Source organism: Phoenix dactylifera, chromosome 15, assembly GCF_009389715.1.
Source record: "Phoenix dactylifera cultivar Barhee BC4 chromosome 15, palm_55x_up_171113_PBpolish2nd_filt_p, whole genome shotgun sequence".
Taxonomy (NCBI): domain Eukaryota; kingdom Viridiplantae; phylum Streptophyta; class Magnoliopsida; order Arecales; family Arecaceae; genus Phoenix; species Phoenix dactylifera.
In genome coordinates this window covers 2247670-2274255 of record NC_052406.1, presented here as the reverse complement: position 1 = coordinate 2274255, position 26586 = coordinate 2247670, and the positions used below count along the sequence as shown (strand labels likewise).

At 37.9% G+C, this 26586-nt stretch overlaps 2 protein-coding genes across 3 annotated transcripts; one reads left to right on the top strand and one right to left on the bottom strand.

The window, feature by feature from the left end:
* Positions 1-7127: 7127 nt before the first annotated feature.
* On the bottom strand, positions 7128-11386 carry LOC103708250 (flavonoid 3'-monooxygenase CYP75B137-like). The gene is made up of 2 exons (XM_008793082.4): positions 10403-11386; positions 7128-7915 (listed from the first exon to the last, which is right to left on the bottom strand). The coding sequence occupies exons 1-2, from the start codon at positions 11312-11314 to the stop codon at positions 7274-7276; spliced, it is 1554 nt and encodes a 517-aa protein (XP_008791304.2). The 5' UTR covers positions 11315-11386; the 3' UTR covers positions 7128-7273.
* A 3236-nt stretch (positions 11387-14622) lies between these two features.
* LOC103708248 (ribosome biogenesis protein WDR12 homolog) lies at positions 14623-19592 on the top strand. Of its 2 annotated transcripts, none has more exons than XM_008793081.4 (14): positions 14623-14935; positions 15031-15131; positions 15224-15330; positions 16615-16650; positions 16739-16824; positions 17088-17152; positions 17238-17348; positions 17441-17572; positions 18024-18167; positions 18461-18569; positions 18659-18795; positions 18891-18926; positions 19003-19103; positions 19296-19592. In XM_008793081.4, exons 1-13 carry the CDS (start codon positions 14773-14775, stop codon positions 19090-19092), a joined length of 1317 nt encoding a protein of 438 aa, XP_008791303.2. In that variant the 5' UTR covers positions 14623-14772; the 3' UTR covers positions 19093-19103; positions 19296-19592. The 2 variants fall into 2 exon arrangements, with proteins under 2 accessions (XP_008791303.2, XP_008791302.2); XM_008793080.4 differs by having other exon boundaries at positions 14624-14935; positions 17085-17152.
* The last annotated feature ends 6994 nt before the right edge of the window (positions 19593-26586 follow it).

The window sequence follows — 26586 nt, the reverse complement described above, 5'->3', positions numbered from 1 at the left end:
ATCAATAAAAAAAGCTGCTGGGCTTTCCAAGATTCCCTCCGGATGTTATAGTTTTTTTATTTTATTTTTTTGTTCTAGAAATTGAAGGGGTTTGGTTTCTTTTTCTTTCTGCCTTTTTGAGTGGAATCTAAGACGTAAGCCATCCTTAAATTCTTATGTCACAAATGCTTTCGAGTGATTCTTTCTTACAAAAATTCTCACCATGCCTTTATTCGGAGAATCCATGAGGAATACGATAGCCAATTCATTTCCTGTCGAAATTTCCCAAGTGATAGTGGATACACACTTGGTGCCAGGCGCTTCTAAGCTTCAAAGGAATTCGTTTTGATCTCCAGGTTTTGATGGTCCACAAACTTTTGCTGAAGAAGCAATGCAAGAACAGATGGATGATAAATTCAGGTTTTACCTTCATATAGCGGGAAAAGATCATTCACCATCCACCCTTTTCTATTAAGTAAATCTTTTGGTATACTGACGTTTCTTTAAAGCTAACCAAGTGAAGATTTTGACCACCTCCGGTGCTGCGGTCTTCCAAAAAATTTTGTAATATGGGGATAAGAGGCTTCTATTACGGAAGAACTTGTAGGAGGACGAGAGAGAGTAGGACTCGCTCGATGTAAGCTTCCAGAGAGATTTGTTTCTATCATGCCCCAAATTCATCACCCGGGTCATCCTCTAAGGCAAACCCCAAGATAATATACAAGATCTGTAAATTCACCATAAGTTCAATATCATAGGACAAAATGAACCTCATTTCATAATAAGACAAAACAATATCTTATTTATAAGTAACCAGAGTTGTTCAATTATAAATTTCAATTACTAGAGTGGAAAGGACAGCTTGTTTTTGATCTAAATGGAAAGGACAGCTTGTTTTCAATTATAAATTTCGAATAGATTTCCTCTGCTTTTAGTTTTCTTCCCTTGTTCCGGTCGTAACCAGAGCTCAACCAAAACTCCGGCAAGAACCTCAGCACCAAAGAGCGGGTGTAATAAAAGAGATTTACGACCGGAACAAGGGAAGAAAACTAAAAGCAGAGGAAATCTATTCGATCAAGTCCGACGACTAGCTCATGAAAATCTGACTGACGATCATAGCATTGGGGTTGGAAGAAGATAGGAAGAGGGATTTGAGGTTGATTACCTCATTTCCAAAAAGGTATCAAGGGTGGCTTGCTGATAAATCTTAACGGGAATCCAAGGAGGTTTTTCAACAAAGTCGGAAGCAGTTGAAGGCAAGGTCTAATGGTGGAGTTCTTAGAAGAGAAGGGGGAAGAGTTTGATAAAGAAGGCCTCAGGGTTTGGACGAACTTTGGCATGCCACAGGACTTTTTCTTCCACCGGATTCGAGAGAGGAGGCAGACTTTCATCGGGAGTTTTGCTCTCCTGCCTCGCTTGCAAGTTGCATGAGTTTTTTTCTTTTTGCCTCGCATGCAAAACGTACATGATCCTCCTACTTCAGGCCAGGCCTTTACATCTTCAATCCTAGTAAGCCGCATCAAGGAGAGCAATTCCAATAACTTGCTCGGCACCTTATCAGCTTCCAAATCAAAATGTCTAAGCAAATACAAGCACCAAGCATCCTCTCTCCACCTTTACTGTGAGGCCATGGTAATCGTTGGTTTTAAAGGAGTGCAAGAATAGACGAGAGTAAACTGAAAGGGGGTGGCCTAGCCATCTATCTTCCCAAAACATGATGTTATCATCATTTCCAAGCTTAAATGCTATACAACTCCGAGAGGAAGCATTGTTGAATATCAAGGCACACAATCTGCATCTTGAGGTAGGTTATGTGCCATTGATGGCCCATGAAAACTTTCCACTCTTGCTGGCCTTGGAGCCAGTTCAAGGCTAGAACTTCATGATCTTCCATTCTCTACCCCACAGCCAACTCAAGGGTAGAAATTACGACTGAATCACTTGGTTTTGCACGGAAGCTCACCCATTCGATAATTCAAAAAGAGTCAATCCTTCTGCACTTGGTTCCTATGACCTTCCTCTAAATGACACAGTTTAGTGGCTTTTCCTAACCTTCATATTCTTTGCTTTTGGATCTTAGTGAACTACTTGCTCTACTTCTGCATCTGAACTCCATGATAGGAATGCTCCTTGCCATCTTTCCTTGATGACAGCGATGAGTTCTCCTCAATCACGATCTTCATTGATCGGTCGGTGGAACCCGATGATAAGAGTTTGGCCTCCCATGAGTGGTACCATCTTTTCAGCTCATCATTATAAACTTGTTTCAGGCGTTAACAAGTTGCTTTGCCTGTGCAACAATAGCAAAGTCTACATTTTCTTGTGTTCTAGATTTATTGATCATAAACTCCTTTACGTCCTTTATGAATCTATACTTTGTCTGCCGCCTATAAAAGACTGCATTTCAATTCCAAAAGTACGGACTTCCCTAGTTAATATAGTAGATATCTAAATGAACTACTTCATATGCCACCCCTTCGACATATCTCTTAGTTATTGCAAATTTAAAGATACACTATTTGGTTATCTTCAACTTAAAGTTTATTTGAATTCAACCAAGAGAGTATAATTGTAGATAAGGCTTGGTCTGCAACCCTAACATCAGAATCAAACTTTTAGAGACCTTTCTGGATAGATTCTCGCCTCTCAAGTCCCGAGTCTCGAGCAGAGCAACCCCAATTTAGGGTACTCTACACCTTTAGGGTTTCCTACATTTCTTTCGCTTTGCCGCTTCCTTCTAGAGAGTTCTAAGTGAGCGCTGTCGACCAACTCCAAGACTCCAAGTACCCCTTTCGTCATCGATCGAGCCGTTGAGCAGTGAGACACCAAGATCTTGCTTCTTGAGGTTGAGGATTGGGTCTAGTCTTCATTTAGAACTAATCTTTCATCTCAAACACTAACTTCCTCAAAATCTCCCGTTGCCTTCCTCAATATCTCTTCTCAAACCCTTTGTTTTCTAATCTCTCACCTCTTTCTCTGCATTTCCCATTGTTTCAACAAGAGCAGGAGATCTCCAAGGGAAATAAGGGAGGCAAGAAGAAGATGTTAACATCAACTCTTTTCTTATTTTTCCTCTTTTTATCTCTCAATATCATTTTGATTTGCTCAATCTATTGCAGCATCAATCCCTTTGTAAAGAAAGGCTAGCACGACATCAAGGTGCCCTTGTCTTCAACGTGAGGAACATTGGGAAAATCCTGGTCTCAAGGACACAAGGTACAAGGGTTAGATATTATTGTTTTCCTACTTAATCTTTTCACTTTTTTAGCATTGTTCATAAAACATTCTTTTGATAGATCTGTTTTGATTGTGCTTATTTTCCTCAAACTTATTTCATGACAGAATATACAAGGAATCAAGACAAGATTTCTAACTTGGAAAGAAGGAAGTTCAGCTTATTAAAGAATTAGAGCATCCTAAAGAGATATTTAGTATAAAGAGAAGAGCTAGAGTATGAGATCAAGAAATCCCTGTTATGAATAAAGAGTATAAACTCTGTTCAACGTCGAGTAACCATTTAAGTGATATTTGTAACTTCGCAACTCTTCAATCAAAGAACTTTCTTTTTGTTATAGATAAATGATCTGCTGTTGGTATTGGAATAAAAGATGGTTCCTTTTACTTTCTTGCTGTGCTCTCTGTTAAGAAGCTGAGACTATTGGTGTTGTTTCCGAGTTCTCCATTGCTGGAGAAAGTTATGGAAGTAAAGATTTGCTCCTTCTAATGACCATCACATTTCTTTTGCTAGCGAAATGTGTCTTTAATTCCTATAGTTGGAATATAGTTACTTTGTTATCGCTTTATCTGCAGGGCATTATGTTGCACAACTTGTGGAGAAAATCTTCAATGATTATATAAATCTTAAAGGATGCATGATAAAGTTGTTGTTATGAAACATTAATAACTATTATAAACTTCCTGTATTAAGCTCTTGGAAATGGTTAAAAAGAGAGGAAGCCAAACCAACCAAGGCCTATTGAGCGTAGCTAAGTTAATATGCGCCACTTGCTAAAGCTTACACTGGTGACCATCAACCAGATCTTCTTCTTGTCTCTGTAGCTCTCACCAGGTCCGGGTATCCAAAGATCATTCTCGCGTTCTTGTGCGAATTTACCATCTTTTCTTTTATAATCAATCTTAAGCAATTAAGCTGGTACTCATGCACCATCTCTAATGAATCAAGTTGGAAATGCCGCATTAGACGACGGCACCGATCAATGGGGGATGATCATGCAGTCATTCCTGATCAACTGTACCAGGATGAGAAGAAGAGCTGTAATTTCTCTAATAGTAAACTTGTCTGCGCCAGTCTTTCTTTGTATCTATTGCTAGCAGGGAATCAACAAAATATTGCGACAGCTCCTGGTTATTGAACAGTTAGTATATAGGAAACTTTTTATTGTGACAAGTCCTCATCTATCTAATATCTGAACTTTATTCTTTCCTTCGTCATATGTTTGCTATATCTCTACTCATACATAATTCAAACACATGGTGCTGTACTATTTCATGCTCTTTCACCGGTTAGTCAATCAACTCCTCCAGAAGTGTTGCAGAAATTGACATATCCTATTATAAGACATGATCTTCAAATTAAATGCATTAACGTAGTTCGAGCTTATACTTTCAGAGTCCTTCTACTTTGTTGAGGTTAGTCAATAGTAGTTGTTCTAGTAAGGTCTTGAATGTTGAATGTGAAAACAGGATATATTTTCGGCATAAAAACAGTAATATGCGTATATTATTTGTTTTATCTTATTTCTATCAATTGTTAGCATAAATTCATTGGCATAACCCGAACAAAAGACCGGCCAATCAAAGTTTGCCACCAAGTCTCTGAACCAACAACCAGAGCCTACCATGTGGCAAGCCTAGAAGCACGCGAGTGGCTCTCCAGATTCCAAAACCCTCTATAGTTTGCAACACGTCGGCTGTGATTTTGGGCGGTTTCTGAAATTACATTAGTGAAATAGACATGGCGTGATGTGTGTGAAATGCTCACTTCTAATTCTTGGAGCATGGGAAGGCCTGTCAATTACAACCGATCCATGTGTCTGAATTTTTGGGCGATAGACGCTTACTTTGGTATATACAATCCACTCTTTATAAGATCTTTCGGAAAAGTACTCTAATGCCCCGATAGATTATTCCGCTATCATCTACTAAGAGCCTTCTCTGTTTTTTTAAGTATCGTCTTATCTAAATATATTCAGATATATATACATATATATATTACTGTTTTGAGTGGAAGTTCGATCGGTGACCAAGAAGCAACCATTGATTTTAAATTACGGTTTCATTCGAACCGAATAGTTCACTGCTGTCTGGTCTGGTCGCAAGAGCCAAAATGGTTGTTGGCGTTTCCTGCTGGGTGCCACGTGCCTAGTACGAACAGGATGGGGACCTATGACACAACCCCCACTCTGCACCACAGAAATAGTCATATCAAGATGTCGACATCTTTATATATATATATATATATATATATATATATATATATATATATATATATATATATATATACCAGCGGATAAAACTTTAAGGTAAAGTGCAGGGATTTACTACTGTAAAATTTTTTTCATAAATATTTTTCTAAATATTAAATTTTATATAAATATTTTTCAAAAATTAATATTTGTATGCATATTTATGTAAAATTTTATTATTGTACAATATAACAGATATACTAATGATATTAATAAAATCATATTTATATTAATTAAAAATAAAATAAAATTATAAGATTATGCGGAATCACAATTTATTTGCATATCTATCTATTAAGAAATTTTTAGTTATTTTAATTTGAAACTGTTAATTTTTTAACGTCGTTAGGTAGCATGATACATATAAAAAAAAATAAATTATAAAATAAATATTTTATAAAGATATATATGTAAATATTAATTTTAAAAAATATTTATATAAAATTTAATATTTATGAGAGTATTAATGTAAAAATGTTTACTACAAACATTCTAGTTTTATTTCACTTAAAAAATTGCAGTACGATTTGTGTGGCATGACATGCCACGCAAATTTTATTCCACTGGAGGCAGCGAATAATAACTGCAGTGTTGTTGCGTGATAGATCTGTGTGGTGACGTTCACAAATTTTATTCCACTGGAGGCAGCGAATAACATCATGATTCATGGTACGATAATTGATATATATATAATAACTGCGGTGTGACTTGGATTTCACGCAACCATTTGTAAACACGGCAACTTTTCCGAAATTTCTGTAGCTATGCAATTTGACGTGTGACGTACATGTCAATATTAGCGGTTTATCTTTTAGTTAGATAGCCGTCATCTACGTCATAAGCACGGAAAGGACGAGCAAGTTGCATGCGAGGTTCACTTTATATTTATATATAAATAGACACTTTTGTAGATTTATATTTTATATTAATATATTTTTAATAATAATATTTAGTTGATTGAACTGAAAATTTTAAATAATTTGCAACCAACAAAACCATAAAATTGGACGACCCGAACCACATAAGAAGAAAATCAGCATATCTTTTTTTTTTTTCCCATATGAATCGGGCCACCTACTCAAACTATTCTTGAATAGGTAGAAATATAACTCTAACCCAACCTATAATCCTATAATTTGCTAATTGTACTAATCGAATCCATAAATTTTATAATATTTTCAACTCCCCCGCCTAAACCCTTACCAAGGGCAAACTACAAATTAACAAACTTGAGTTGAAGCATTATTTTTTCTTTTAAATAGAACATGTTCTTTCGTAAATAAATATCATGAAAAGTTGATTAACTTTTTCATAAACCAATTTTCCCAGGTGCTTCTCTAGATGAAAAAGTTATTTTCCCATCAATTAATAAAATAATCCTTCTATTTTATTTCAGAATACCGCTAACCCAATGCAATATAATATTATAATTTTTATATATTAATACTTATATATTATTATAAATATAGAATATATTATTTATATATAGACAAAAGGTTTTATGAAAAATATTGATAGAACTTCATAATTTATCCGAGAAAGTAGTAATGCAAAAAGATATATGTACCAAATTCTAAAGTAAATTTTGAATATATAAAAAAATAAATTATTTTTTATCTAAATATTATCGGTAAAATAAGGCAATATGCTAACTAACTATACTAACAATTGGTAAATGGAAACATTTTATTATTAAGAGAAATAGTATGGCATGACAACACATGCATACACACAAAACCAAAGAGCCAGGAGAGGAGGAGGGGGTAGGGGTGGAAGGAGCATACAGTATACAATGAAATCTCCAGTGACTAAGACTGGTATGCCGTGGGGGCTAGCCTTGGAACAGGGTGCACCATCAATGGCGTAGCCCTTTGCAAGGTGAGCCCATAAGCCTCCTCCATGTCCAACTTCTCCGGCATCTGACCCTCCGGCAAGTCCCAATGAAAAGCATGCGCCAACGTAGCTGTCATGAACTGGACCATCCTTATACCCAGGCTCATGCCGGCACAAATCCTCCGGCCGGCACCAAATGGTATGATCCCAAAGTCATTCCCCTTCACATCCATGCCCTCGCAGCCGCCGTCCGGGAGGAACCGGGCAGGACGGAACTCGAGCGGGTCACGCCACACGGCCGGGTCGCGTGCGATGGCCCATACGTTCACTAAGAGAGTTGCGCCCTTGGGAATGCAGTAGCCGGCGACCTCGCATTCTTCCGCGGCCATGCGGGGAAGGGAGAGTGGCGTCGATGGGTGGAGCCGGAACGTCTCCTTGATGATTGCCTGCATGAAGGGGAGGTTGGGCAGGTCTGACTCAGAGACGAGCCGGTCTCCGCCCACAACGGAGTCGAGCTCAAGCTGGGCCTTTCTGAGGATATCTGGATGCTTGACGAGTTCTGATAATGCCCACTCGACGGTGCTCGACGTGGTGTCTGTCCCTGCCGTGAATAAGTTCTGTGAAAATAAAACAGTTCTCGTCAAGATTTTGATAAGAGCCTTCTCAGCCCCTACTTCTTGACACCATTACTTCGTAGCTTTCAGTTGAGAAAGGCCAGTAAGCTCAGGCCTGGGAATCTGGTTCTCCACGACCTTTACATAAGTCCTAACTTTTTTGAGAGAAAGTCCCAGGCAATGGAGTTCGAGCTTATGGGGGCGTTTGGTAACCACAACAGGATCACCACGGTGATCTAAGATCCCTAGTGATCCGAATACTGGGGTGATTTGATCCCACTAATCTAAGATCAATGTGTTTGGTAGGCCATGATCCAGTGATTAAAAATCTTTGGATATCCATGAGTAACTTATTTGGTATGGTACAGGGATCCAAAATTACCGACTACATAATACCACAAATACCTTTGATATATTTTAGATGGATTTTTTGTGTTTTTAATTCTCATGAATCAAAAATGAAGCCAATATGCTAATTTCTATAATAGCTTCATAATTTTATCACACATTCTACTTTTAGTAGGCCTTATCATATATTTATTAATCATATAAAATATATTATAATAAAATATTAATATATTTTTTCAATATATTAATTATTAATATATATTTTTCAATATATTAATTATTAATATATTTATATGTTATTTTTCATTATAGAATTAATATTTTTATTTATATTTATAATAATTTTTTAATACTAATAATTATTTTGATTAGAAAAATAAGGTAAATAGGAGTAATATATTAAATATTTTCATTATATAAATATAAAATATACTAGTATAATTCTACTATAATTTAAAATTATCCTTCAATAATAATAGGATAATAATATGATTAGTAATATATTATAATATAATATATATTATTAATATAACATATAATATCAACATAATATTATATATATATAATATTGACATAATATATTGATAGTATATTGATATATCAATTTTTCTGCTAAATTGAGAGGTATTTTTGTCTTTAGCTTTCAACCCACTGCCCCGAGGTGATCTTGGATTTCCGACATCAAGAACGGATATCCCATCACGGAGTTGAAAGATAATTTAAGGAGTGAAAGTGATGTGTGATCATTACCACGTAGGATTATCGTGGTGCAACCAAATACGATAATCTCATCATCTCCACCCACATCATCGATCCTTTATCCTAGGACGATAATCCATACCAAACGCCCCTTATGGAGCTTGGGCTCAAGCCTAAAACTTTTTCTGCTACCATTTGTATACGAAGACATGTATGAATATATATTTGGTCCTCTTGGAATATATTAGATGGTTATATAGGGATTCAGAAGTTTAAAATATAACTTATGACTGACCTGTCTACATACCTGTCTACATGGCTACAAAATTATGTAAGCACCCATCTAAAGTATGTTTAGTGGTTGAGATCCTCCCGTGACATGAGGTGGGGTAAGTGTACAGGCATCCCAATGTGCAACTTGTGATGCACCTCGTGGCCACAGGTACTTTTTTATCTTTGAAGTGATGATAGGGGTACTGGCCGAAACATGACCACATGACATAGGCGGCATATTTATATGAAAAAGATAAAGGCATGGTACAAAAAAAAAAAACAACAACTTTTCTTCTCGAAAGTGGTGGTAGAAAAATGATGGTATAATTTAACGTAAAAAACAAAGATAGGACTTCTTATCTTAAAAGTGATGGTTGGGTTATAGCTCCATGGAGTTATTTAAACATTTAAAAAGCAAAAAAAAAACAAAGAAGTACACATTATTTAGTCTAGTCTTATACGTTGCTTCCTGCTTTTTTGTTTTTCCACAAGAAGTACAATGAAATATCAGTATTCAGGTCCCAACTGAGCCTCTCTTCGGCACATTCACAGAAGATTAAAGGCTTAGTGAGTTTCTTAGGAGTTTCCTAGAGGCACAATAGTTTGAACCATTATTTAGAATTAGGTGTAATGTCTCTATCTTGGTAATTAAAAACAAAAAGAAATAGGGTATGGTACTATCGGGCAACGGAGCAAGCCCATGCGGTCAGGGCAAGTCCCCTTTGATTATTATAATTAAACGTGGAGGTGATAAAAAAATCTTCTCTCTTCTAGAAGCCCATCTGAAATGCTCCCCCATCCTTCCCTCTTTTGAGATGACTTTGAACTTAGTCCTAAATTAAACTAACGCCTTAATTATGAACCTAGCGCGATCGCATAATTTTTTTTTCTTGCAAATCCTTCTAAATATTAAAATTTATATAAATATTATTTTAAAATTAATATTTATATTTTTATAAAATATTTATTTTGTATGCTATACTTTTTATTTTTTTACATATATGTTTATAGGATATTTACGAAAAAAATCTCTTTTTTTATGGTCTAAAAGACGGTGTAAAAAAATGTAACAAATTTTACCAAAAGAATAAGGCAAGAGACATTATTTCTATGCTTCTGTTTTTTTTTTGGATCAAAAGCGGCATTTCAATGCTTCGGTTTGAAGCTTACCAGGAGCAGCGCTTTGATGTCCGTGTCGGTGAGCTTGGCACCCTCGCCGTCGAAGTCCAAGTCCTCGTCCTTCAGCCCGAGAAGCACGCTTAGGAGATCCTTCCCCCCTCCCCCGCCGCCCTCCGCCGCCCGGCGGTGCGCGGCGATGAGCCCGTCCAGGAATCCGTCGTAGCGGCGGTGCAACTCCTTCATCCGCCGTACCACCCCCTGGAGGTCCAGCCACCCGATCCCGGGCACGAAGTCCCCGACGTTGAAAACTCCGGCGAGCCTCATCAGCTCCACCACCATGTTCTCGAACTCCGCCGCCTTCTCGTCCTCCTCCTCCTGGAACACCCGCCGGCCCACCATGGCCCGGGCCAGCGCGTTGGTGGCGCACTTGTTCGCGGCCCTGCCCAAATCCACCAACTCATTCGCGCCAGCCCGGTCCCGGAGGGCCCGCACGAGGAGCGCAAGCTCGCCCTCCCGGACCGGCCGTAGGTCCTCGAGGGCCTTGCCGGAGAAGAGGTGGACGTTGAGGAGCTTTCGGCGGGCCCGCCACCCGGGCCCGTAGGGAGCGAAGACCAGATCCTGGTAGTTGTAGGCGATATGCTCGGCGCCGGAGTTGGGCGGGCGGTTCGAGAAGTTGGCGTCGTGGGCGCGGAGGAACTGAGCGGCGACAGCGGCGGAGGCGGCTACGACGACGTCGACCGAGCCGAGGCGGAGGCGGAAGAGCGGTCCGTGGGCCCTAGACAGGGCGTGGAGCGTGTGGTGGGGTTTTGGGCCGAGCTGGGGGAGGTTGCCAAGAACCGGCCAGCCCCTCGGGCCTGGCGGCAGTGGAGCTCGGCTCCCTTTTGTCCTTTCCTTGGAGAAGAAGTAGTAGTAGAGGAGATAGGAAAGAAGAAGGGTGAAGAAGAGGAGGAGAAGAGGAGCCATGGATTGAGAGGAGCAAGTGTGGTGCACGATAAGAGTAAACTAGCTGCACTTATGCAAGTGGTTTTTAAACTTTGTGAGGTTATTGGACCGAAGATTTTATGAGTTTTTGTTATACCAGGTCTTTCGGAGGGTGGGGTCTTTAGAGGGATGGAAAGTAATTTATCCTCTTATTTTTTGTGGCTAAGGTTATGCATGTGGAGGTTCACCGGTCATTAATTTTACCTACCACCTTAGCGAAGTTATTTTACGGCGACTGGAAGGTTGACAGCTCGTGGCATTTTGCCAGCCTCGTAGAAGCCACCTACCCAGAAATATATGGGTGCACATACACGTGGAAGACGTAGGACGTGCCGCGTAGGACGATAACTTTGAACATAGGGTGCAGATAGCGTTATTGGAGGGTGGCAGGTGCTCTACGGCGATATGGTGGCGTCCAGCTAGTGATGACAGGTGTCCTGATTTGATACGTCAGGAACTTTTTATTGATGCACGCGGTGCGTGACGGAACGCAAGTGGCGCTGACAGATGTACGGCGGATCATAGGACGAATCCTTGCACCTAATAATTTGGCGACCAGTTTTTGTCAGAAGAGCTGAGGGACAATAATATCAGAGGCTTGGATTTCAAAGTTACGGATGTAGTCCTCGCATAATCGTTAGGTTCGCAGCAGGAAAAAGAAGAAGAAGAAAGCAAAAAAAGAAAGAAAGAAATGAGGAAGAAAGAAGAGTGATTAACCAAAAAGTAATGAAATGCTTTTTATTTGATTAAAATTTTTTTTTAAAAAAATTATATTCTTATAAAAATATATTTTTCATATTTTATTAAAAAAAATTTATATAAGGCGGGAATCACTGTATTTTTACTTTTTTACAAAAACATCATTTAGTATTAAAGAAACATTAAAGAAGTATTAAAAATCTAATTTTTATTAAGGGCATAATAGAAATTATACATAACTTTCACAGAAAAGTGGATGGCCAACCAAACATAAGCATTTTGAAAATTTGTCACTTTCCAATGATCAATCAAACATGCCAAAAGTAGTTTCCTAGTCATCATCTTTTTAGGAATTTGTTTCTCAAGAATCATATTTCTAGAAGGAAAAATTCTTCCCACGAACCAAACGAGCCCTAACGGATTTCTACCGAAATTGTTCTCGACTCCTTGTAGCTAGGCACACAGGTGTATTGGAAAGTCAACATAGTTGTTAATTAGGTAAACTTCCATGCGGCACATTATTTGAAAAAAAAAAAAAAGGGATGACTCGGATAGATGTTTTCCACCCACCGAGCCGGGCTATTCTAAAAATAATAATAAAAGCTATTATTTGCTCCCAAAAAATATATTTAACAATTTTAATATTGAAATAATAAACATTATAATAATTATGATAGCAGTATTATAATAAAGATAATGGTATTATCTTTTTGTTCATTTTTTCTTGGATAAGAAATTATTATTTTTGACCGTACAATCATTTTAGTGGGATATTTAATGAAGAAATCTAAATTTTAAAAGTTAGAATTTTCTACGAAACAAATTGTTAACAATACTCATCATTGACACAAATCTTAGCTACTCTCCAGTAGCCATAAACAAACCCGTCCCTATTCATTACAAGCAAAACATCCGTACGATGTACAGAAATGAGGTGCAAAATAAAATGCATATAATGGTGCTGGATGTCTGTATATCTTTTGTCTCTGTACATAGATGTATTTCATCAAGTTCAATCACATATGTGCACAACCTCATACTTTTATATAAAGGCCGAGAATTAAGCACAATTGGCCATCCAAAAACAAATATAAGATGACAAAATTTTTAATCAATAGGGACTCAATATAAAATAATAATCATTTTTAATCGAGCAGGTTGAAAAAAATGTTTTTCTTTTAGATTAGATCAAGTGATATTAGATCTTATGATCCTCTCTTTGGACTGGAAAGCATCATATTAAACTCTTATTTTGGAACCATAGTGATCCATGCATAAGAACCTCGGGCATAGGCCAAATCCAAGTCAAGTATTTTTTTCCCTTTTTTTCTTGGGAAGCTTTTAATCTATTATATATAGAGATATGCTTGATTAACTCACATTTTTTCTAAATCTGAAATTTTTCGGTTTTACATTGCTTCAAGTAAAATTGAGGTACTTTTCAAAGCTCTCAAATTTTATTACATATTAGTTTTTTTTTTTATGGGGAGAGCTTTCTCTGTTTGGAAGAGTTGTTGGCCGTAGAGCTTTTGGAGGTAGAGCTTTTGAAAGTAGAACTTTTTGAAGTAAAAATTTTATGAAAAGCTATTTGCTGTTTGGTAACTATATTTCTAAAGTGTCGTGCCATTTTAATATATGTTTGGTAAACAAACTGAGAAAGTATTTTTGGTATGACAAAATGACTAAGAAGAACATTATTTTTTGTGAAAGAAAAAAGTATGTTTTTTAGAAAGTAAATGGGATCAAACCATGGTTCTAAGGTGGATGTTGAAGATGTTGTTATTGGCATCCACATAACAAGCATAACCGATGTTTATTCTCATTGGCTTCTACTTCTCCAACAACAATAGATTGAGCCAAAAATGCTTCCCTTTTGAAGCACTGTGAGTTTTTTCCTGTTCTTTTCTCATAATATCAACCCTTCGCTCTGTAGATTTTGCTGTAACATTAGTGTTATTTTTTGCTAGCTCTATTGGGAAAAAAATTAAAATCTTTTTGATTGTGTAAAATTAACATAAGATACCTTTAACTAGGAAATGTATGGGCCCTCCTTTTTCTTATCACTAGGAGTTACATTTCATCGGCCATGCGACATTTCAATTAAGCTCCGATTGGATGAAAAATTGATTCAACTTGCATTCCTATATTAAAGCTTCTTTTTTTTTTGTTTCCATTAGAACCATATCAAAGCATTAACCCTAGGTGACTAAAACCTAATCCAACCAAACCTAAGTTAGCCATGGCCTAAAAATTTCATAATTGGCTCGCAACATTTCGATTGAGCTCCGATTGGACGAAAAATTGATTTGACTTGCATTTCTATATTAAAGTTTTTTTTGTGTGTGTTTCCATTAGAACCATATCAAAGCATTAACCCTACGTGACTAAAACCTAATCCAACCAAACCTAAGTTAGCCCTGGCCTAAAAATTTCATAGTTGGCTCGCTTCCAGGTTAAGTTAGATTGGGTTGGGTTCGCTTCAGGAGGGTTGAGCTTGAGTTGAGCCATCTTAGCCGAGCCCAATCCCAAGTTTGCACGCACTGGAATCCGGATCCTTTCCTCCAGAAAAACTAATCCCACCGGTCTCCCCTTAAACCCTGATTAGCTGCTCCCGCTCAAAACCCTAGCCCTAGCTCGGATCGCTCCCTCTATTATTTCCCCTTTCCTTCCGACCTCCGCCGTCTCACCGCCGACGAGCTGCTCCAATCTCGACACCAGGAGAGGGAGAGACAGAGAAAGATATGGACGCCAATGGCGGCAGCATGGAGACCTCGAGACAGGTCCGAGTCCGCTTCGCCACCAAGCTACCACCACCGCTGCGAGTCCCGACCACCTCCCTCGCCGTTCCCTCCAACCTCAGTCGAATGGGCCTCTCAGAGATCGTCAACCATCTCCTCAAAAACAGTACCATCCGCTCTGTTCTCTCCTAATTTTTGCTCTTTTAAGCATTGGAATCTTTGCAAACTCACGTTTTTACTATATTATGATATGTTGTACAGTGGATTCTGGGTACCAATTTCAACCATTTGACTTTCTTGTCGATGGCGAGCTCGTTCGAATGCCATTGGAGCAGTTCCTGTTGGCCAAGGGTATCTCAGCGGTATGTTTTATGGCCGTTGTTCTGTCAAAGTTCTCACTTTTTTTATTTTTTATTATAAATTTCAATGCTTGTTGGTATATTATGAATTGCAGGAGAAAGTACTTGAGATCGAATATATAAACGCTGTAGCTCCACGAAAACAGGAGGATCCTTGTTTACATGATGATTGGGTCAGTGCTGTTGATGGTTCTAATCCAAGGTGCATGTTTCTGACGGGAATTTACCAGTTTCTTATTAGAGTCTAGTTTATCGGGTTACTGTCATCTTCTGTGTTTTTATTTTATACTTAGGACGACACTGGAAACCTTAGTGGCATGCCTGATTTGATAATTTGCTTTAGGTGAAATTATCGGTTTTCAATTGCACATGTTTAGTTTATTCGATGTCACTGGTGCGTCTTTCTGCGTTCTTGAAACTTGTCATGAAAATATTGGTGCTTGAATGAGTTGAAGATACAATCAGAGGGTAATGCAACACATTGTAGATTATGTGAAATGGGACTTGCTAGAATGAGTCGAAAATACAACCAGAGAGTAATGCACTGCATTGTAGATTATGTAAAAGGGGACTTGCTATTTTGATCACCGAGGCATGGAATGGGACCAGTTAAGATGGATGAAATTGAATTTTCTTTCAGAGATGATGTTAAAGTGGTGTATACTGTTATAAGGTGGACTTATTGTTGGAGGGGAAGTTTTGTATCTAAGCTTATAAACGCCTTTTGGTTTCTATTTCACCAGGGGCCATTTCATACTGAGCTTACTGATTCCAAGACATAGCCTGAAGTACATTATGCAAACAAAAGGCAGCATGGTCTTAGATTGTGTAGAACTTGGTATCACTTTTAAGCATTGTTTCTTTCCCCTGATAATGAGACATAAAAATATCAACAGATAAAATGGTTATGCAGTTGTTAGCTCTTTGTATTGTGTTCTTTTCATTGTTGCTTTGCACACATTAGTTTACTGGTGCTTCTGATAATTTCTTGTTCAAATCAATATTCATGTAGATGGTCTAGACCAAGATAAAAACTTCCCTGTTTGAGACAGTAATTCCATCCCTAAATAGGAATACTTGATGAATGAACGTCCATATAGCCAACCCTGTATGGTTGGAAAAACACTTCCTGGTTATGGTTATTCCAATCTTTGGTTTGAATGTGCTACTTGAAGTTGGTTGCACCCTGGCACATTGTACTTATTGGTTATTTCTTTTTTTCATTGTTTGTGTTCCTCCTTCCACGAGATTAATATTATCGATTATGAAAGATTGGAACCCTTTGTTGTCTACTAGAAGGATTTTCCTGTATCTATTTTTGTCCTTAGTATTGAAGTAGAGTGTCTTTATATGTGACCTCCATATTATCTCTTGGTCAATTACATGCCAAATGGAATTAGATCACCTGTTCCTTACATCTTGGTAAATTTGGCTAGCTATATATATGAGCAACTAGTCCACAATGCTAATTTGTCTCTTGTGGCAGTTTCATACTAACAGGGTGCTATGATGGTCTTGCCAGGTAAGCTTCTTAAAATCTCTCAGCAGAAGTTTTGTACTAACAGTGTGCATATCTAATTTGCTTTTTAATGATCTTTCTTTTTGATTAGAATATGGAAAGGTGGATCAGTGTGCACACACATTTTAGAGGGGCACAGTGGTGCAGTTACTGCTGCTAGTGTCATCAATCGCAAAGGTTGTTCTAGTTAAACTATCACTCTAACAATTCATTGTATCTTGCTGGATATGTTTTTTGGAGGAATTTCACTTTTTAGGGGAGCATGGTAGATTCTAAATGAGATTCCAGTCGTGTTTGAAAAACTAAGCTTTTCTGCATGTGCTCTTTGGCTACATGTTCAGCAATATAAATTTATAGTTGAATATATATGTGGATGTGCTTGATACCTGCTCTTTCTGAAGTATATTCACTAATTTAGTAGTCCTGTTCTTTTGCAGGAGAAGAGAGTGAAAACAGCTTTTATGTGGCAACTGGTTCAAAAGATCGGTCGTTGAGACTGTGGAAGGTATGCTATATATTGTACAAACTCCATTTAGAAGGAGGTATGCTTGTCTGCTGGCACAACTTAGGTATCTTGTACATCCTGAAAGTTTGATGCAGGTGAACATGTGGATCATCCACTGAGGATCAGGGCATATAAAATTTTTCAAGAGCACACCTCTTCTGTTCAGAGCATTTCTTCAGCTCCTTCTGGAGACATGGTCAGCTCCTCCTTGATTAGTGCCCGCCACATGCCTGTAAATATCAGCTCTTTTCTTTCAGTGGATTTTGATGTGAGTTTCCGTGCTTTTAGGTATGTTCAGGTTCGTGGGACTGCTCTATTAAGTTATGGGAAGTAAAGGAGTCTGAAGCAGAAGGTGATTCAGTGTCAATAAAGAAGAGAAAGCTTCTCTCTGATGCAGCAGAACAAGAGTCTCAGTTGGAGGTATCTCTGATCCTCTTTACAGACAGCTTATTTGGTTGATAACTTCAACTTTGGGATAGTGAAGTAGATCCATTTTTTCATAGACAACAGAAAGATTTGAAGACCTGATTTTGTTGATGAAGCCTAATTTCTGCAAAGGCTTTATGAGAAATCTAATTCAAGTGTCAGGGTCAACAGTTATATCAGAAATTGGCATGCGAAGAAAATGAAAGAAATCTTAGCGCACATCTTTGCTAGGAAAATTAAAGAGTAGAGTTCAAAACAGTAGTCAATTATAAGTGAGAACACTGAGAAACTATTGAATGGAATTATGCTCCTCCCAAATGTATAGTCAAGTAATGTTCAAGTGTTGAACCATGTGATATCATGTTGGTGAACTCCTTTTGTGTTGCTGGTGTCTTCTATTTTTGGTTTCGTAGCACTTCTGAGCTCTTTCTGGTGATAATTTCAGGGCACAGCCACTTCAACACTTGTTGGACATGCACAATGTGTTTCCTCAGTTGTTTGGCCGGAACTTCAGACTATATATTCAGCATCTTGGGATCATTCTATCAGACAATGGGATGTTCAAACAGGCAACGAGACCTGGAACATGGTATGATATAATTTATTCATCAAATTTCATGGGTGTGAATTGATGCTGCTAATGGATTGAAGATGACAGAAAATTGTAAGAGATCATGATTGCCGAGCTACTTAGTACCTTGCTTTAGGTTTTCAGACTTCATATTTGCAGCCATACATCTGACTCTGCAGACACCATTTTCAACTTCAATGCTTTTTCTCATTTCAAATGGGCATGCACTAATAATTAGGCTTGATTATATTGTCATTGTTTTCATATAGCTTGATATATGTGAGTTGAAGCATGAACGTCCTTGTCTATAGGTTTGTGGAAAAGCATTGAATTGTCTCGATGTTGGTGGGGAGAGCTCTGCACTTGTTGTTGCTGGTGGCTCTGACCCAGTTTTGAGGATATGGGATCCTCGAAAACCAGGTGAACAGATAGAAGAAATTATACATAAAAGAATCTTCTTCTAGTTTGCCCTCCATTCTGAATCAGACTTGGACAACCTATCTCTGCAGGAACTCTGGCTCCTATCTTTCAGTTTTCATCTCATTCATCTTGGATCACTGCTTCCAAGTGGCATACAAGGTCATGGTTTCATTTGTTATCGGCTTCCTATGATGGGAAGGTGATGTTGTGGGATTTGAGAACAGCGGTACAGTTCTATTCCTGCACTGCATTGTTTGATAATGTTCTGGTTGTATAAATGCATGCCATATTCTAATATATTGACTAACATTCTTGTTCCAGTGGCCCTTGGCAACTATAGACTCGCACAAAGACAAGGTATGTATTTTGCCCTGATCCTTTTGTCTGAGGAGAACCATTGTGTTTGCTGACTTGATTGCTTTGGTAAATGCAGGTGCTATGCGCAGACTGGTGGAAAGATGATAGCGTAATAAGTGGAGGAGCTGATTCAAAGCTTTTTATTTGTTCTGGAATACAAATCTAGTGAAGCACAGGGTATGTTCTATTTCAATTCCTTTTGCATGAGCTTTCTAAACTTCCTTCCTAAAGGAGTGCGTTTCATTTTATTTCTGCCTTTTCTTGTGGGTTTAGATGGTTGTTTGATATGTTGCCTTCCAACATGTAATGCTGTACTACATCATAATCAATCAACTCCTAATTTGTCCCTTTTGAATGTTTGCGGAGCAGCAAATATCATCACATTCCAATCATCATCCAGAACGTGAGCTGGTGAGAATGCAGAAAAAGATGAGTACAACGTAAGTTAAAGGGACGGAATTTTTTGGTCATCACCATCCTGACCAAAAAATGTGCAAAGAAGCCTTCAAGTGGGTCGGGATCAGAATAGAGTGAATTGTACTTTTCCATTTTACACTATATTTTTAATTGATGTTCTGAACACTACTGTTCCACAAGACATCACTTCAACTCGAAGGACATCGGGATTATGTTCTCAATCAAAAGAAGTTTTTATTTTTTTATTTTAAAAATTTTTAATCATATAAATGTTTTGTATAGTTAATTATTTTTAAAAATATAACATGATGATGATAAAGTTTGCTAGTAATAATGATAAAGGCAATGACGACACCGATGGTGTTTGCGATGGTTTGGTGGCAGTGGAGGTACCGTTGATATAATGAAAATGATGATGATAGTGGCGGTGGTGTGGTGCTTAGTGGCTACGGAGGTAATATTAGAAGTGCCAGCTATATAGTTGAGGTGGTGATGGCATGGCTGTAGGGTCAATAATGGTAGTGGTGTGCTGGCAATATGGTAGAGGCGGTGATGGTAGGAGTGGTAATGGTGACAATGGCAGTGGAGACGACGACTGCGGTTGTGAAGAAGATGATGGCAATAGTGGTGACAGTGTTGGTCTTGGTTAAGGTTGTAAATGGATTCAGTTGACTTGTGACTTAATTCGATCTGGCCTATATAAATGTTTTGTATAGTTAATTATTTTTAAAAATATAACATCATGATGATGATAAAGTTTGATGGTAATAATGATAAAGGCAATAATGACGCCGATGGTGTTTACGATGGTTTGGTGGCAGTGGGGGTACCGTTGATATAATGAAGATGATGATGATAGTGGCGGTGGTGTGGTGGTTAGTGGCTACTGTGGTAATACTAGAAGTGTCAGCTATATGGTTGAGGCGGTGATGGCACAACTATAGGGTCAATAATGGCAGTGGAGTGCTGGCAATATGGTAGAGGCGGTGATGGTAGGAGTGGTAATGGTGACAATGGCAGTGGAGACGGCGGCTGCAGTTGTGAAGAAGATGATGGCAGTAGTGGTGGCAGTGTTGGTCGTGGTTAAGGTTGCAAATGGATTCAGTTGACTTATGACTTGATTCAATCTGGCCTATATAAATGTTTTGTATAGTTAATTATTTTTAAAAATATATCATGATGATGATGATAAAGTTTGATAGTAATAATGATAAAGGCAATGATGACGCCGATGGGATTTACGATGGTTTGGTGGCAATGGGGGTACCGTTGATATAATAAAGGTGATGACGGTAGTGGCAGTGGTGTGGTGGTTAGTGGCTACAGTGGTAATATTAGAAGTGCTGGCTATATGGTTGAGGTGGTGATGGCACGGCTGTAGGGTCAATAATGATAGTGGAGTGCTGGCAATATGGTAGAGGCGGTGATGATAGGAGTGGTAATGGTGACAATGGTAGTGGAGACGGCGACTGCAGCTGTGAAGAAGATGATGGCAGTAGTGATGACAGTGTTGGTCGTGGTTAAGGTTGCAAATGGATTCAGTTGACTTGTGATTTGATTCGATCTGACCTATTTTAAAAGATCCATAGGGCTAGGTCGGGTTTCAAATGGGACCTGTTTCATATTTACAGGTAGTCTGAGTTTGTTGAATTTTAATCTGATCTGATTAAACCTGTTTGTTATCTAAGTCTAAGTCAGATTTTCATATCTACTGCCTGATCCAAACTCAGTATACCCGATGGCCCCATGATGGAAATTCTCTTCACAAAAGGCAGAGAAACAACCACCACCAAAATAAAGGAAAAGAACCGGCCACATGATTGCCCTAATGTTGCATGATCACAAAAATAAATTATTCAAATTATTATGGATACCCTAATGTTGCATGATCACAAAAATAAATTATTCAAATTATTATGAATAAAAATTTCAACGGACTACCTGGTACAAAATTGTACTTAGTTTTAAACCATTAGAGTAGAGTATCATCCTAGTTTTAAACCATTAGAGTGGAGTAGCATCCTAACAGGTATAAAGAATAAAACAATTTTGTTCTCCACCGAAAGCATGGAAGAAAGGCCCACAAAAAAATGGCTTTTTACGTAAATTACAGGTATTTTCAGCTCTCACAATGGATTGGCCTCAACTGGAAAACTCAAGCCCAATGGCCGATAGAACCAGAACCAATTAAACATTACTTGATCAGGCCAGTTGAAAGCTAGGTCTTCTAGTTCTACTGCCATGAGGGAAGTCAGAGTTACTCTCTATTTTTCCCTTCCAAGAACCCATTCCATCCCTCAGAATGTACGCTACAGCTAGGAAATTATGGTGGTTGACAAAGGCCTTTGAAGCGATCACTTCAGGAACTGATTTGTTTTCTATAAAGTTTTTGTTAGAAAATGATCCTAAGCTAATATTTTCACAATAACAAAAATGTACATGCTTTTCTAAAGCTAATGACCCGGATCTAAATTTTTTGGATTGGGATCGAGTCATACATAAACCCGACCTAACCTGAACGATCCATTGGGTCCAAAAATTTAGGATGTGGACTCAACCCGACCTAACCTAATCTTCTTTTGAGTTGGATCTGGGTCCAACATCAAGACCCGGATAAGGAACTAGGTCGGGTCAGGGTCAATCATGCCCCAATCTGGCACGACCCATTTGTAGCTCTAGTGGTGGTAATAAAAATACAAGTTTTTTTATTTTTGAAAATATCGAAAGCCATGGTATCTAACTTTTATTTAGAAATAATAAAAATAATTTTTAAAAACTAAGAAATAAAACTAATATTACCAAACATATTTTGTGTCTGTTTTTGTATTTTTTTAAAAAAATAGAAGATAAAAAATCAAATTGATGTCAAATAGGCCTTATATGTAAGTGCGGTACATGTTAGGCTATTTGAGTGAAACTGTTCGAGATACCCAAGCTCAACTTAACTTAACTATTATTGAGCTCAAGTCGAGCTTCAATAGCTCAAACGATTTTTTGAATTAAGCTCGAGTAGCAAAAATTCTTGCCTTGAAGGCTAGCGAGCTTAGTCGAGTATATATATTTTAACAATATTATATTTTAGTAATAATATATATTATTAATTTAATATTTTTAAATATAATATTTATATATTTAAAATTTGATATAACTTTTACTTTCAACTATATTTTTAATTATGACCAAGGCTCGAATTTGATCTCCAACTCAAGCTCGAGTATGGTTGAATATTCAAGTCATGCTTTTTTTCTTGATCGAGTTAAATTCGAGCTTGGATAGTAAAGCTCAATCGATCTTGAGTCGAGTTTTGAGCTTGAGTACTTTGAATCAAGTCGAGCTCGAGCTCAAGCCTTTAGTTACTCGACTCAACTCGGCTCGATTGCATCTCTATTCTCTCCCTGATGTTGAATGTCTCCATGCCTATCAAGATTGGATTTGTATATGGAACTATTATTTGTAACCATCTCCTTAACTAGTGCTCTAAATCCCATCACCTTGTTAATGTTTGCAAGCTCGTTGAAGAAATGCCTAAAAGACGCTTGATTTCCTACTCTACCTCGATATCTCCTAATGGACCTCTTAGTTGAATAGAGGGTTGCCCAAAAGGGTATATAAGGTGTATCCAATAAAGCTTATGAGCAAACAATATATAGAGACGACGACTAGGTTTTTCTATTTTAATTATTAGATAATTTTAAAATTACATTGGATCTATATAAGATCATTTATTTACAATTATAATGAAATGGTATATACTTGGTAGAATAGCAATTTATAGCTACACAAACTATTGAGGGTAGTTCTAGATCTGGACCAAGATGATCTACTATAGAAAATTTATTGGTATTCAGAATATGGTAAAATAGCACCAAGCTGGGAGACTACACCATTTGTGGAGGTCGCAATAGCTCTTTTTACAATATTCATATCTATTGCTTTTGAAATTTCTAATTTTTCTATTTTATTGGATGAGATTTCAATTTGGTACATAGGACCTAAAAAGACCTAGTTTTCGATCTAAAAAATATATTTACCAAAAAAATAAATAGATTTAGGATTATATGTGCTCTTTATGAATGAGATAAAGACGAAATAATTAAAAATAATGTACAAGTTCTTTTTTCTAGCAGACTTTAATGTTCTAGTAGAACAAGAGGGACAAAAGGAGGAAGAACCAATAGATGATCATGAAATTCATCCAAGAAGATCCATATGTCTAGTAATCATTACTTAATACGAAAAGAGTGCAATGGAGGAATCTATAAAAATTATTTAATAGGTTCTAGAAGGAATTCTTGAAGGTCCTTATGTGACTTTAATGATACGGAAGAAAGGACTTATTCGGTGGATCCCTCTTATTCATGTTTAGTCTCTATTTTAGAAGTAGTTTTTACATGGCTTTCTTCTTCCATTTCTTTCATTTTTGAGGTTTGTTTCAATTTCTTGGTAACAGAGAAAAATTTTGATTCTTAATGAAGGAAAGGTTCATACTTTTGATTTTTGGGCTAATATGATGGGGCTATGTTATTCTCTCTGGTAGGTTCTTCTATGATTGGTTGTGCTAAGAAAAATTTTGAGCATTTCATGATTAGAGTTAGTTGATTATTAATTAAACATGATCTATTTTATTAAGTATTTGAATAAATTATGCATTATTTGTTTTCTCCTAATGATTTATAAATTTAAGTTTAAATTCTAAGCTTTATTACATATTAGTTACCTTATTAGAAAACTTATAATCTCCACTCCAACATAGGAACCATGGTATCAATCCTTTACCTTCTCGAACTTGCTCTTATGATTCAATGCCAATTATTTTCAAACTTTATGATATACCTTTCTTGTCTAAAGCCCATCACTACATATTTGCTTTGTAAATTACCTTCACCGCCATCTAATGATTGACTTTAATTAAAATTGGTCATTATCTTTTATTAGATCTGCACTCCACCATAATATCTATATTGAATCCATTTCATTTCAAGCTCTATTCCAAATACAATTAATTTTAATAATCGATCTTGTTATAAGAATTTAGCATTCAATGGATTCCTATCCCGCCTGAAGTGAACCTGCATTCACAACTAGATGATAACTTCAGTCTGAAACTCTTAGTCACTTATCTAGTGCTAAACATTCGAGTATATATCTTAATCTTAAATACGGTAGAAACCTTTTGATAATTAATCCAAATCCAGCCGTTGCATTGATTTTGATCGAGGAGAGACGAAAACTTAGATTGTATGTTACTTAGGGGGCAAAGCTCTAGAGTTGGCACAGAGGTGTTGAATTTCGGAGTGCTATTGGGAAGAGTCTATGCTTTGGCACAGAGATGAACATAAGCATTTTGGTTGATCTGAGGGGTCAAGTTGCTTGCAGGTACTTGAGGGTGTCGTATGTGTTCAATTCGATAGGATTGCTGAGCAAAGATATATAGGTGCATGCTTGGCTATAGGGCTGGACTGCAGTGCATTTATATATGCCCGAGGGAAGGATTTAGGATGGTTGGCCTTGGTGTGTGACTGTATGGGTGTTCGGTAGGAAAATAGTAATTCCGTGATAAGTTATCTCCTAACTACTTTGGGTAAGATGAGTTTTTGGGCCGGATATTTTTAATTTTGAAGAGTCTAAATTTTTCAAATTTAGAGGATGATATTTTTTTTAAAGAGGAAAGGATGCGAAAATCAGTCTGGGCCTATTTTGACATCAAGTCGGCAGGCCCAAGCAAATGCTATTTAAAATAATAATAAAAAAATAGGGTTGAAATAGGGGAAGCGCGATCACGATCGTGAGGCGGACGAACACCATCGAGCCATTGGGTCAGTTTCCAATCGATGAACGGCCGGCGTTATATCCTTTTCCGAAGATCCTTTATTTAATCCTCTTGTTCCTCTACAATTGATCACCATCGAGCTTAGTCGTGTCCCCTCTCCCTTCTTCCTCCTCTCCGGCGGCCGCCGTGCCGCCACAGTTGAGCACCACCAGCCGAACCCTATTTCCTCTCTGTCGAAACCTCTTTTAGTCTATTTCTTTTCCAGTTCCGAGATCCATCGCCCTTCTTCCCGTCGAAATCCGCCGTCGTCGGCCGAGAGTCACCGCCATCTCTGCTCGCCGGAGAGCCCCTTGCCCTCTCGCAGTCTTTGTGGTCGAGGAAGCTGCCACCGAAGCCAATCTCCCTCCTTGCTCTGTTTTTCCGTGCATGCAGTCGGATCGCAGCTACACAATGGAGCTGTGGCCATCTCCCTGGCCCTCCTTCACCTTCTTTTCTCCCTTAAGCTAAGCCCCACCCAGGTGCCCTGTTTCACCCATTTCTTGTTGTTTGTTTTACCCATTTCTTGTCCATTTTTGACCCATTTCTTCCGGCCGCCACCATTGTCTGCCACCCCGAACCGGTCGCTGACCCACCGCCGCCGGAGCCAAGTCACCATCACCACACCACAACCACAACTAGTGTTCGTCCTTTTTCCTTCTTCTTCTTCTTCTTCTTCTTCATCTTCTCTTCTTTTTTTCGTCCTCCTTCTCATTTTTTTTTTCCTCTCACAATCGCGCACATTTTTTCTCTCCTCTCGCGCCTTCTGGGTGACATGCGGACCATATATGAGTTCTTCGTGATCTCCTCTTTCCCCTGTTGGTCGAACCAGACCAAATACGCCAAGACCATGGTTGGTCCTAAACCAAGTGGAAGCCCAACAATCCAATAGGAGTATCTCTCTCATTCTATTTGCTTCGAAATATTCCGATTATATTAAATGAAGATGTTATGGAGAGACCAATGGGGCTGTACATTAGGTGGTCTCATTTATAGCCGACCATTCAGAAGAGAGGGCATGTGGGTTAGAAAGAGAGAGCTATCTAGGACACTATGAGATTTGTTGTATTTTTATTTTTTTTGGATGTATTCTCACTAAAAGCGTATGATTCCTCCATTGCAGTAAAAAAAAAAAAAAAAACTTCATCCCGATCGTGGGAAAGAAAACGACTTGATCCTCCTCAACAAGAGAAGCGTGTTTTCCTTTCGGATCAGAAAAATTGAGATCAGGAGGCAATATTACAGAATTTGCATGCTTTTTGAGAGGAAGGTGCCATTCAGAAAGTCACACGGACGTATTTCAAGCGGTCAGAGAGATAGCTAAACATTAAACGTAAAACCTAACTAAAACTCAAATTTAACACTAAAATATGTTCTAACATCGTTAGAAGAAAATTCTTTTCTTAAGTTCAATTATTTTCTCTGTAAAACCCTAGT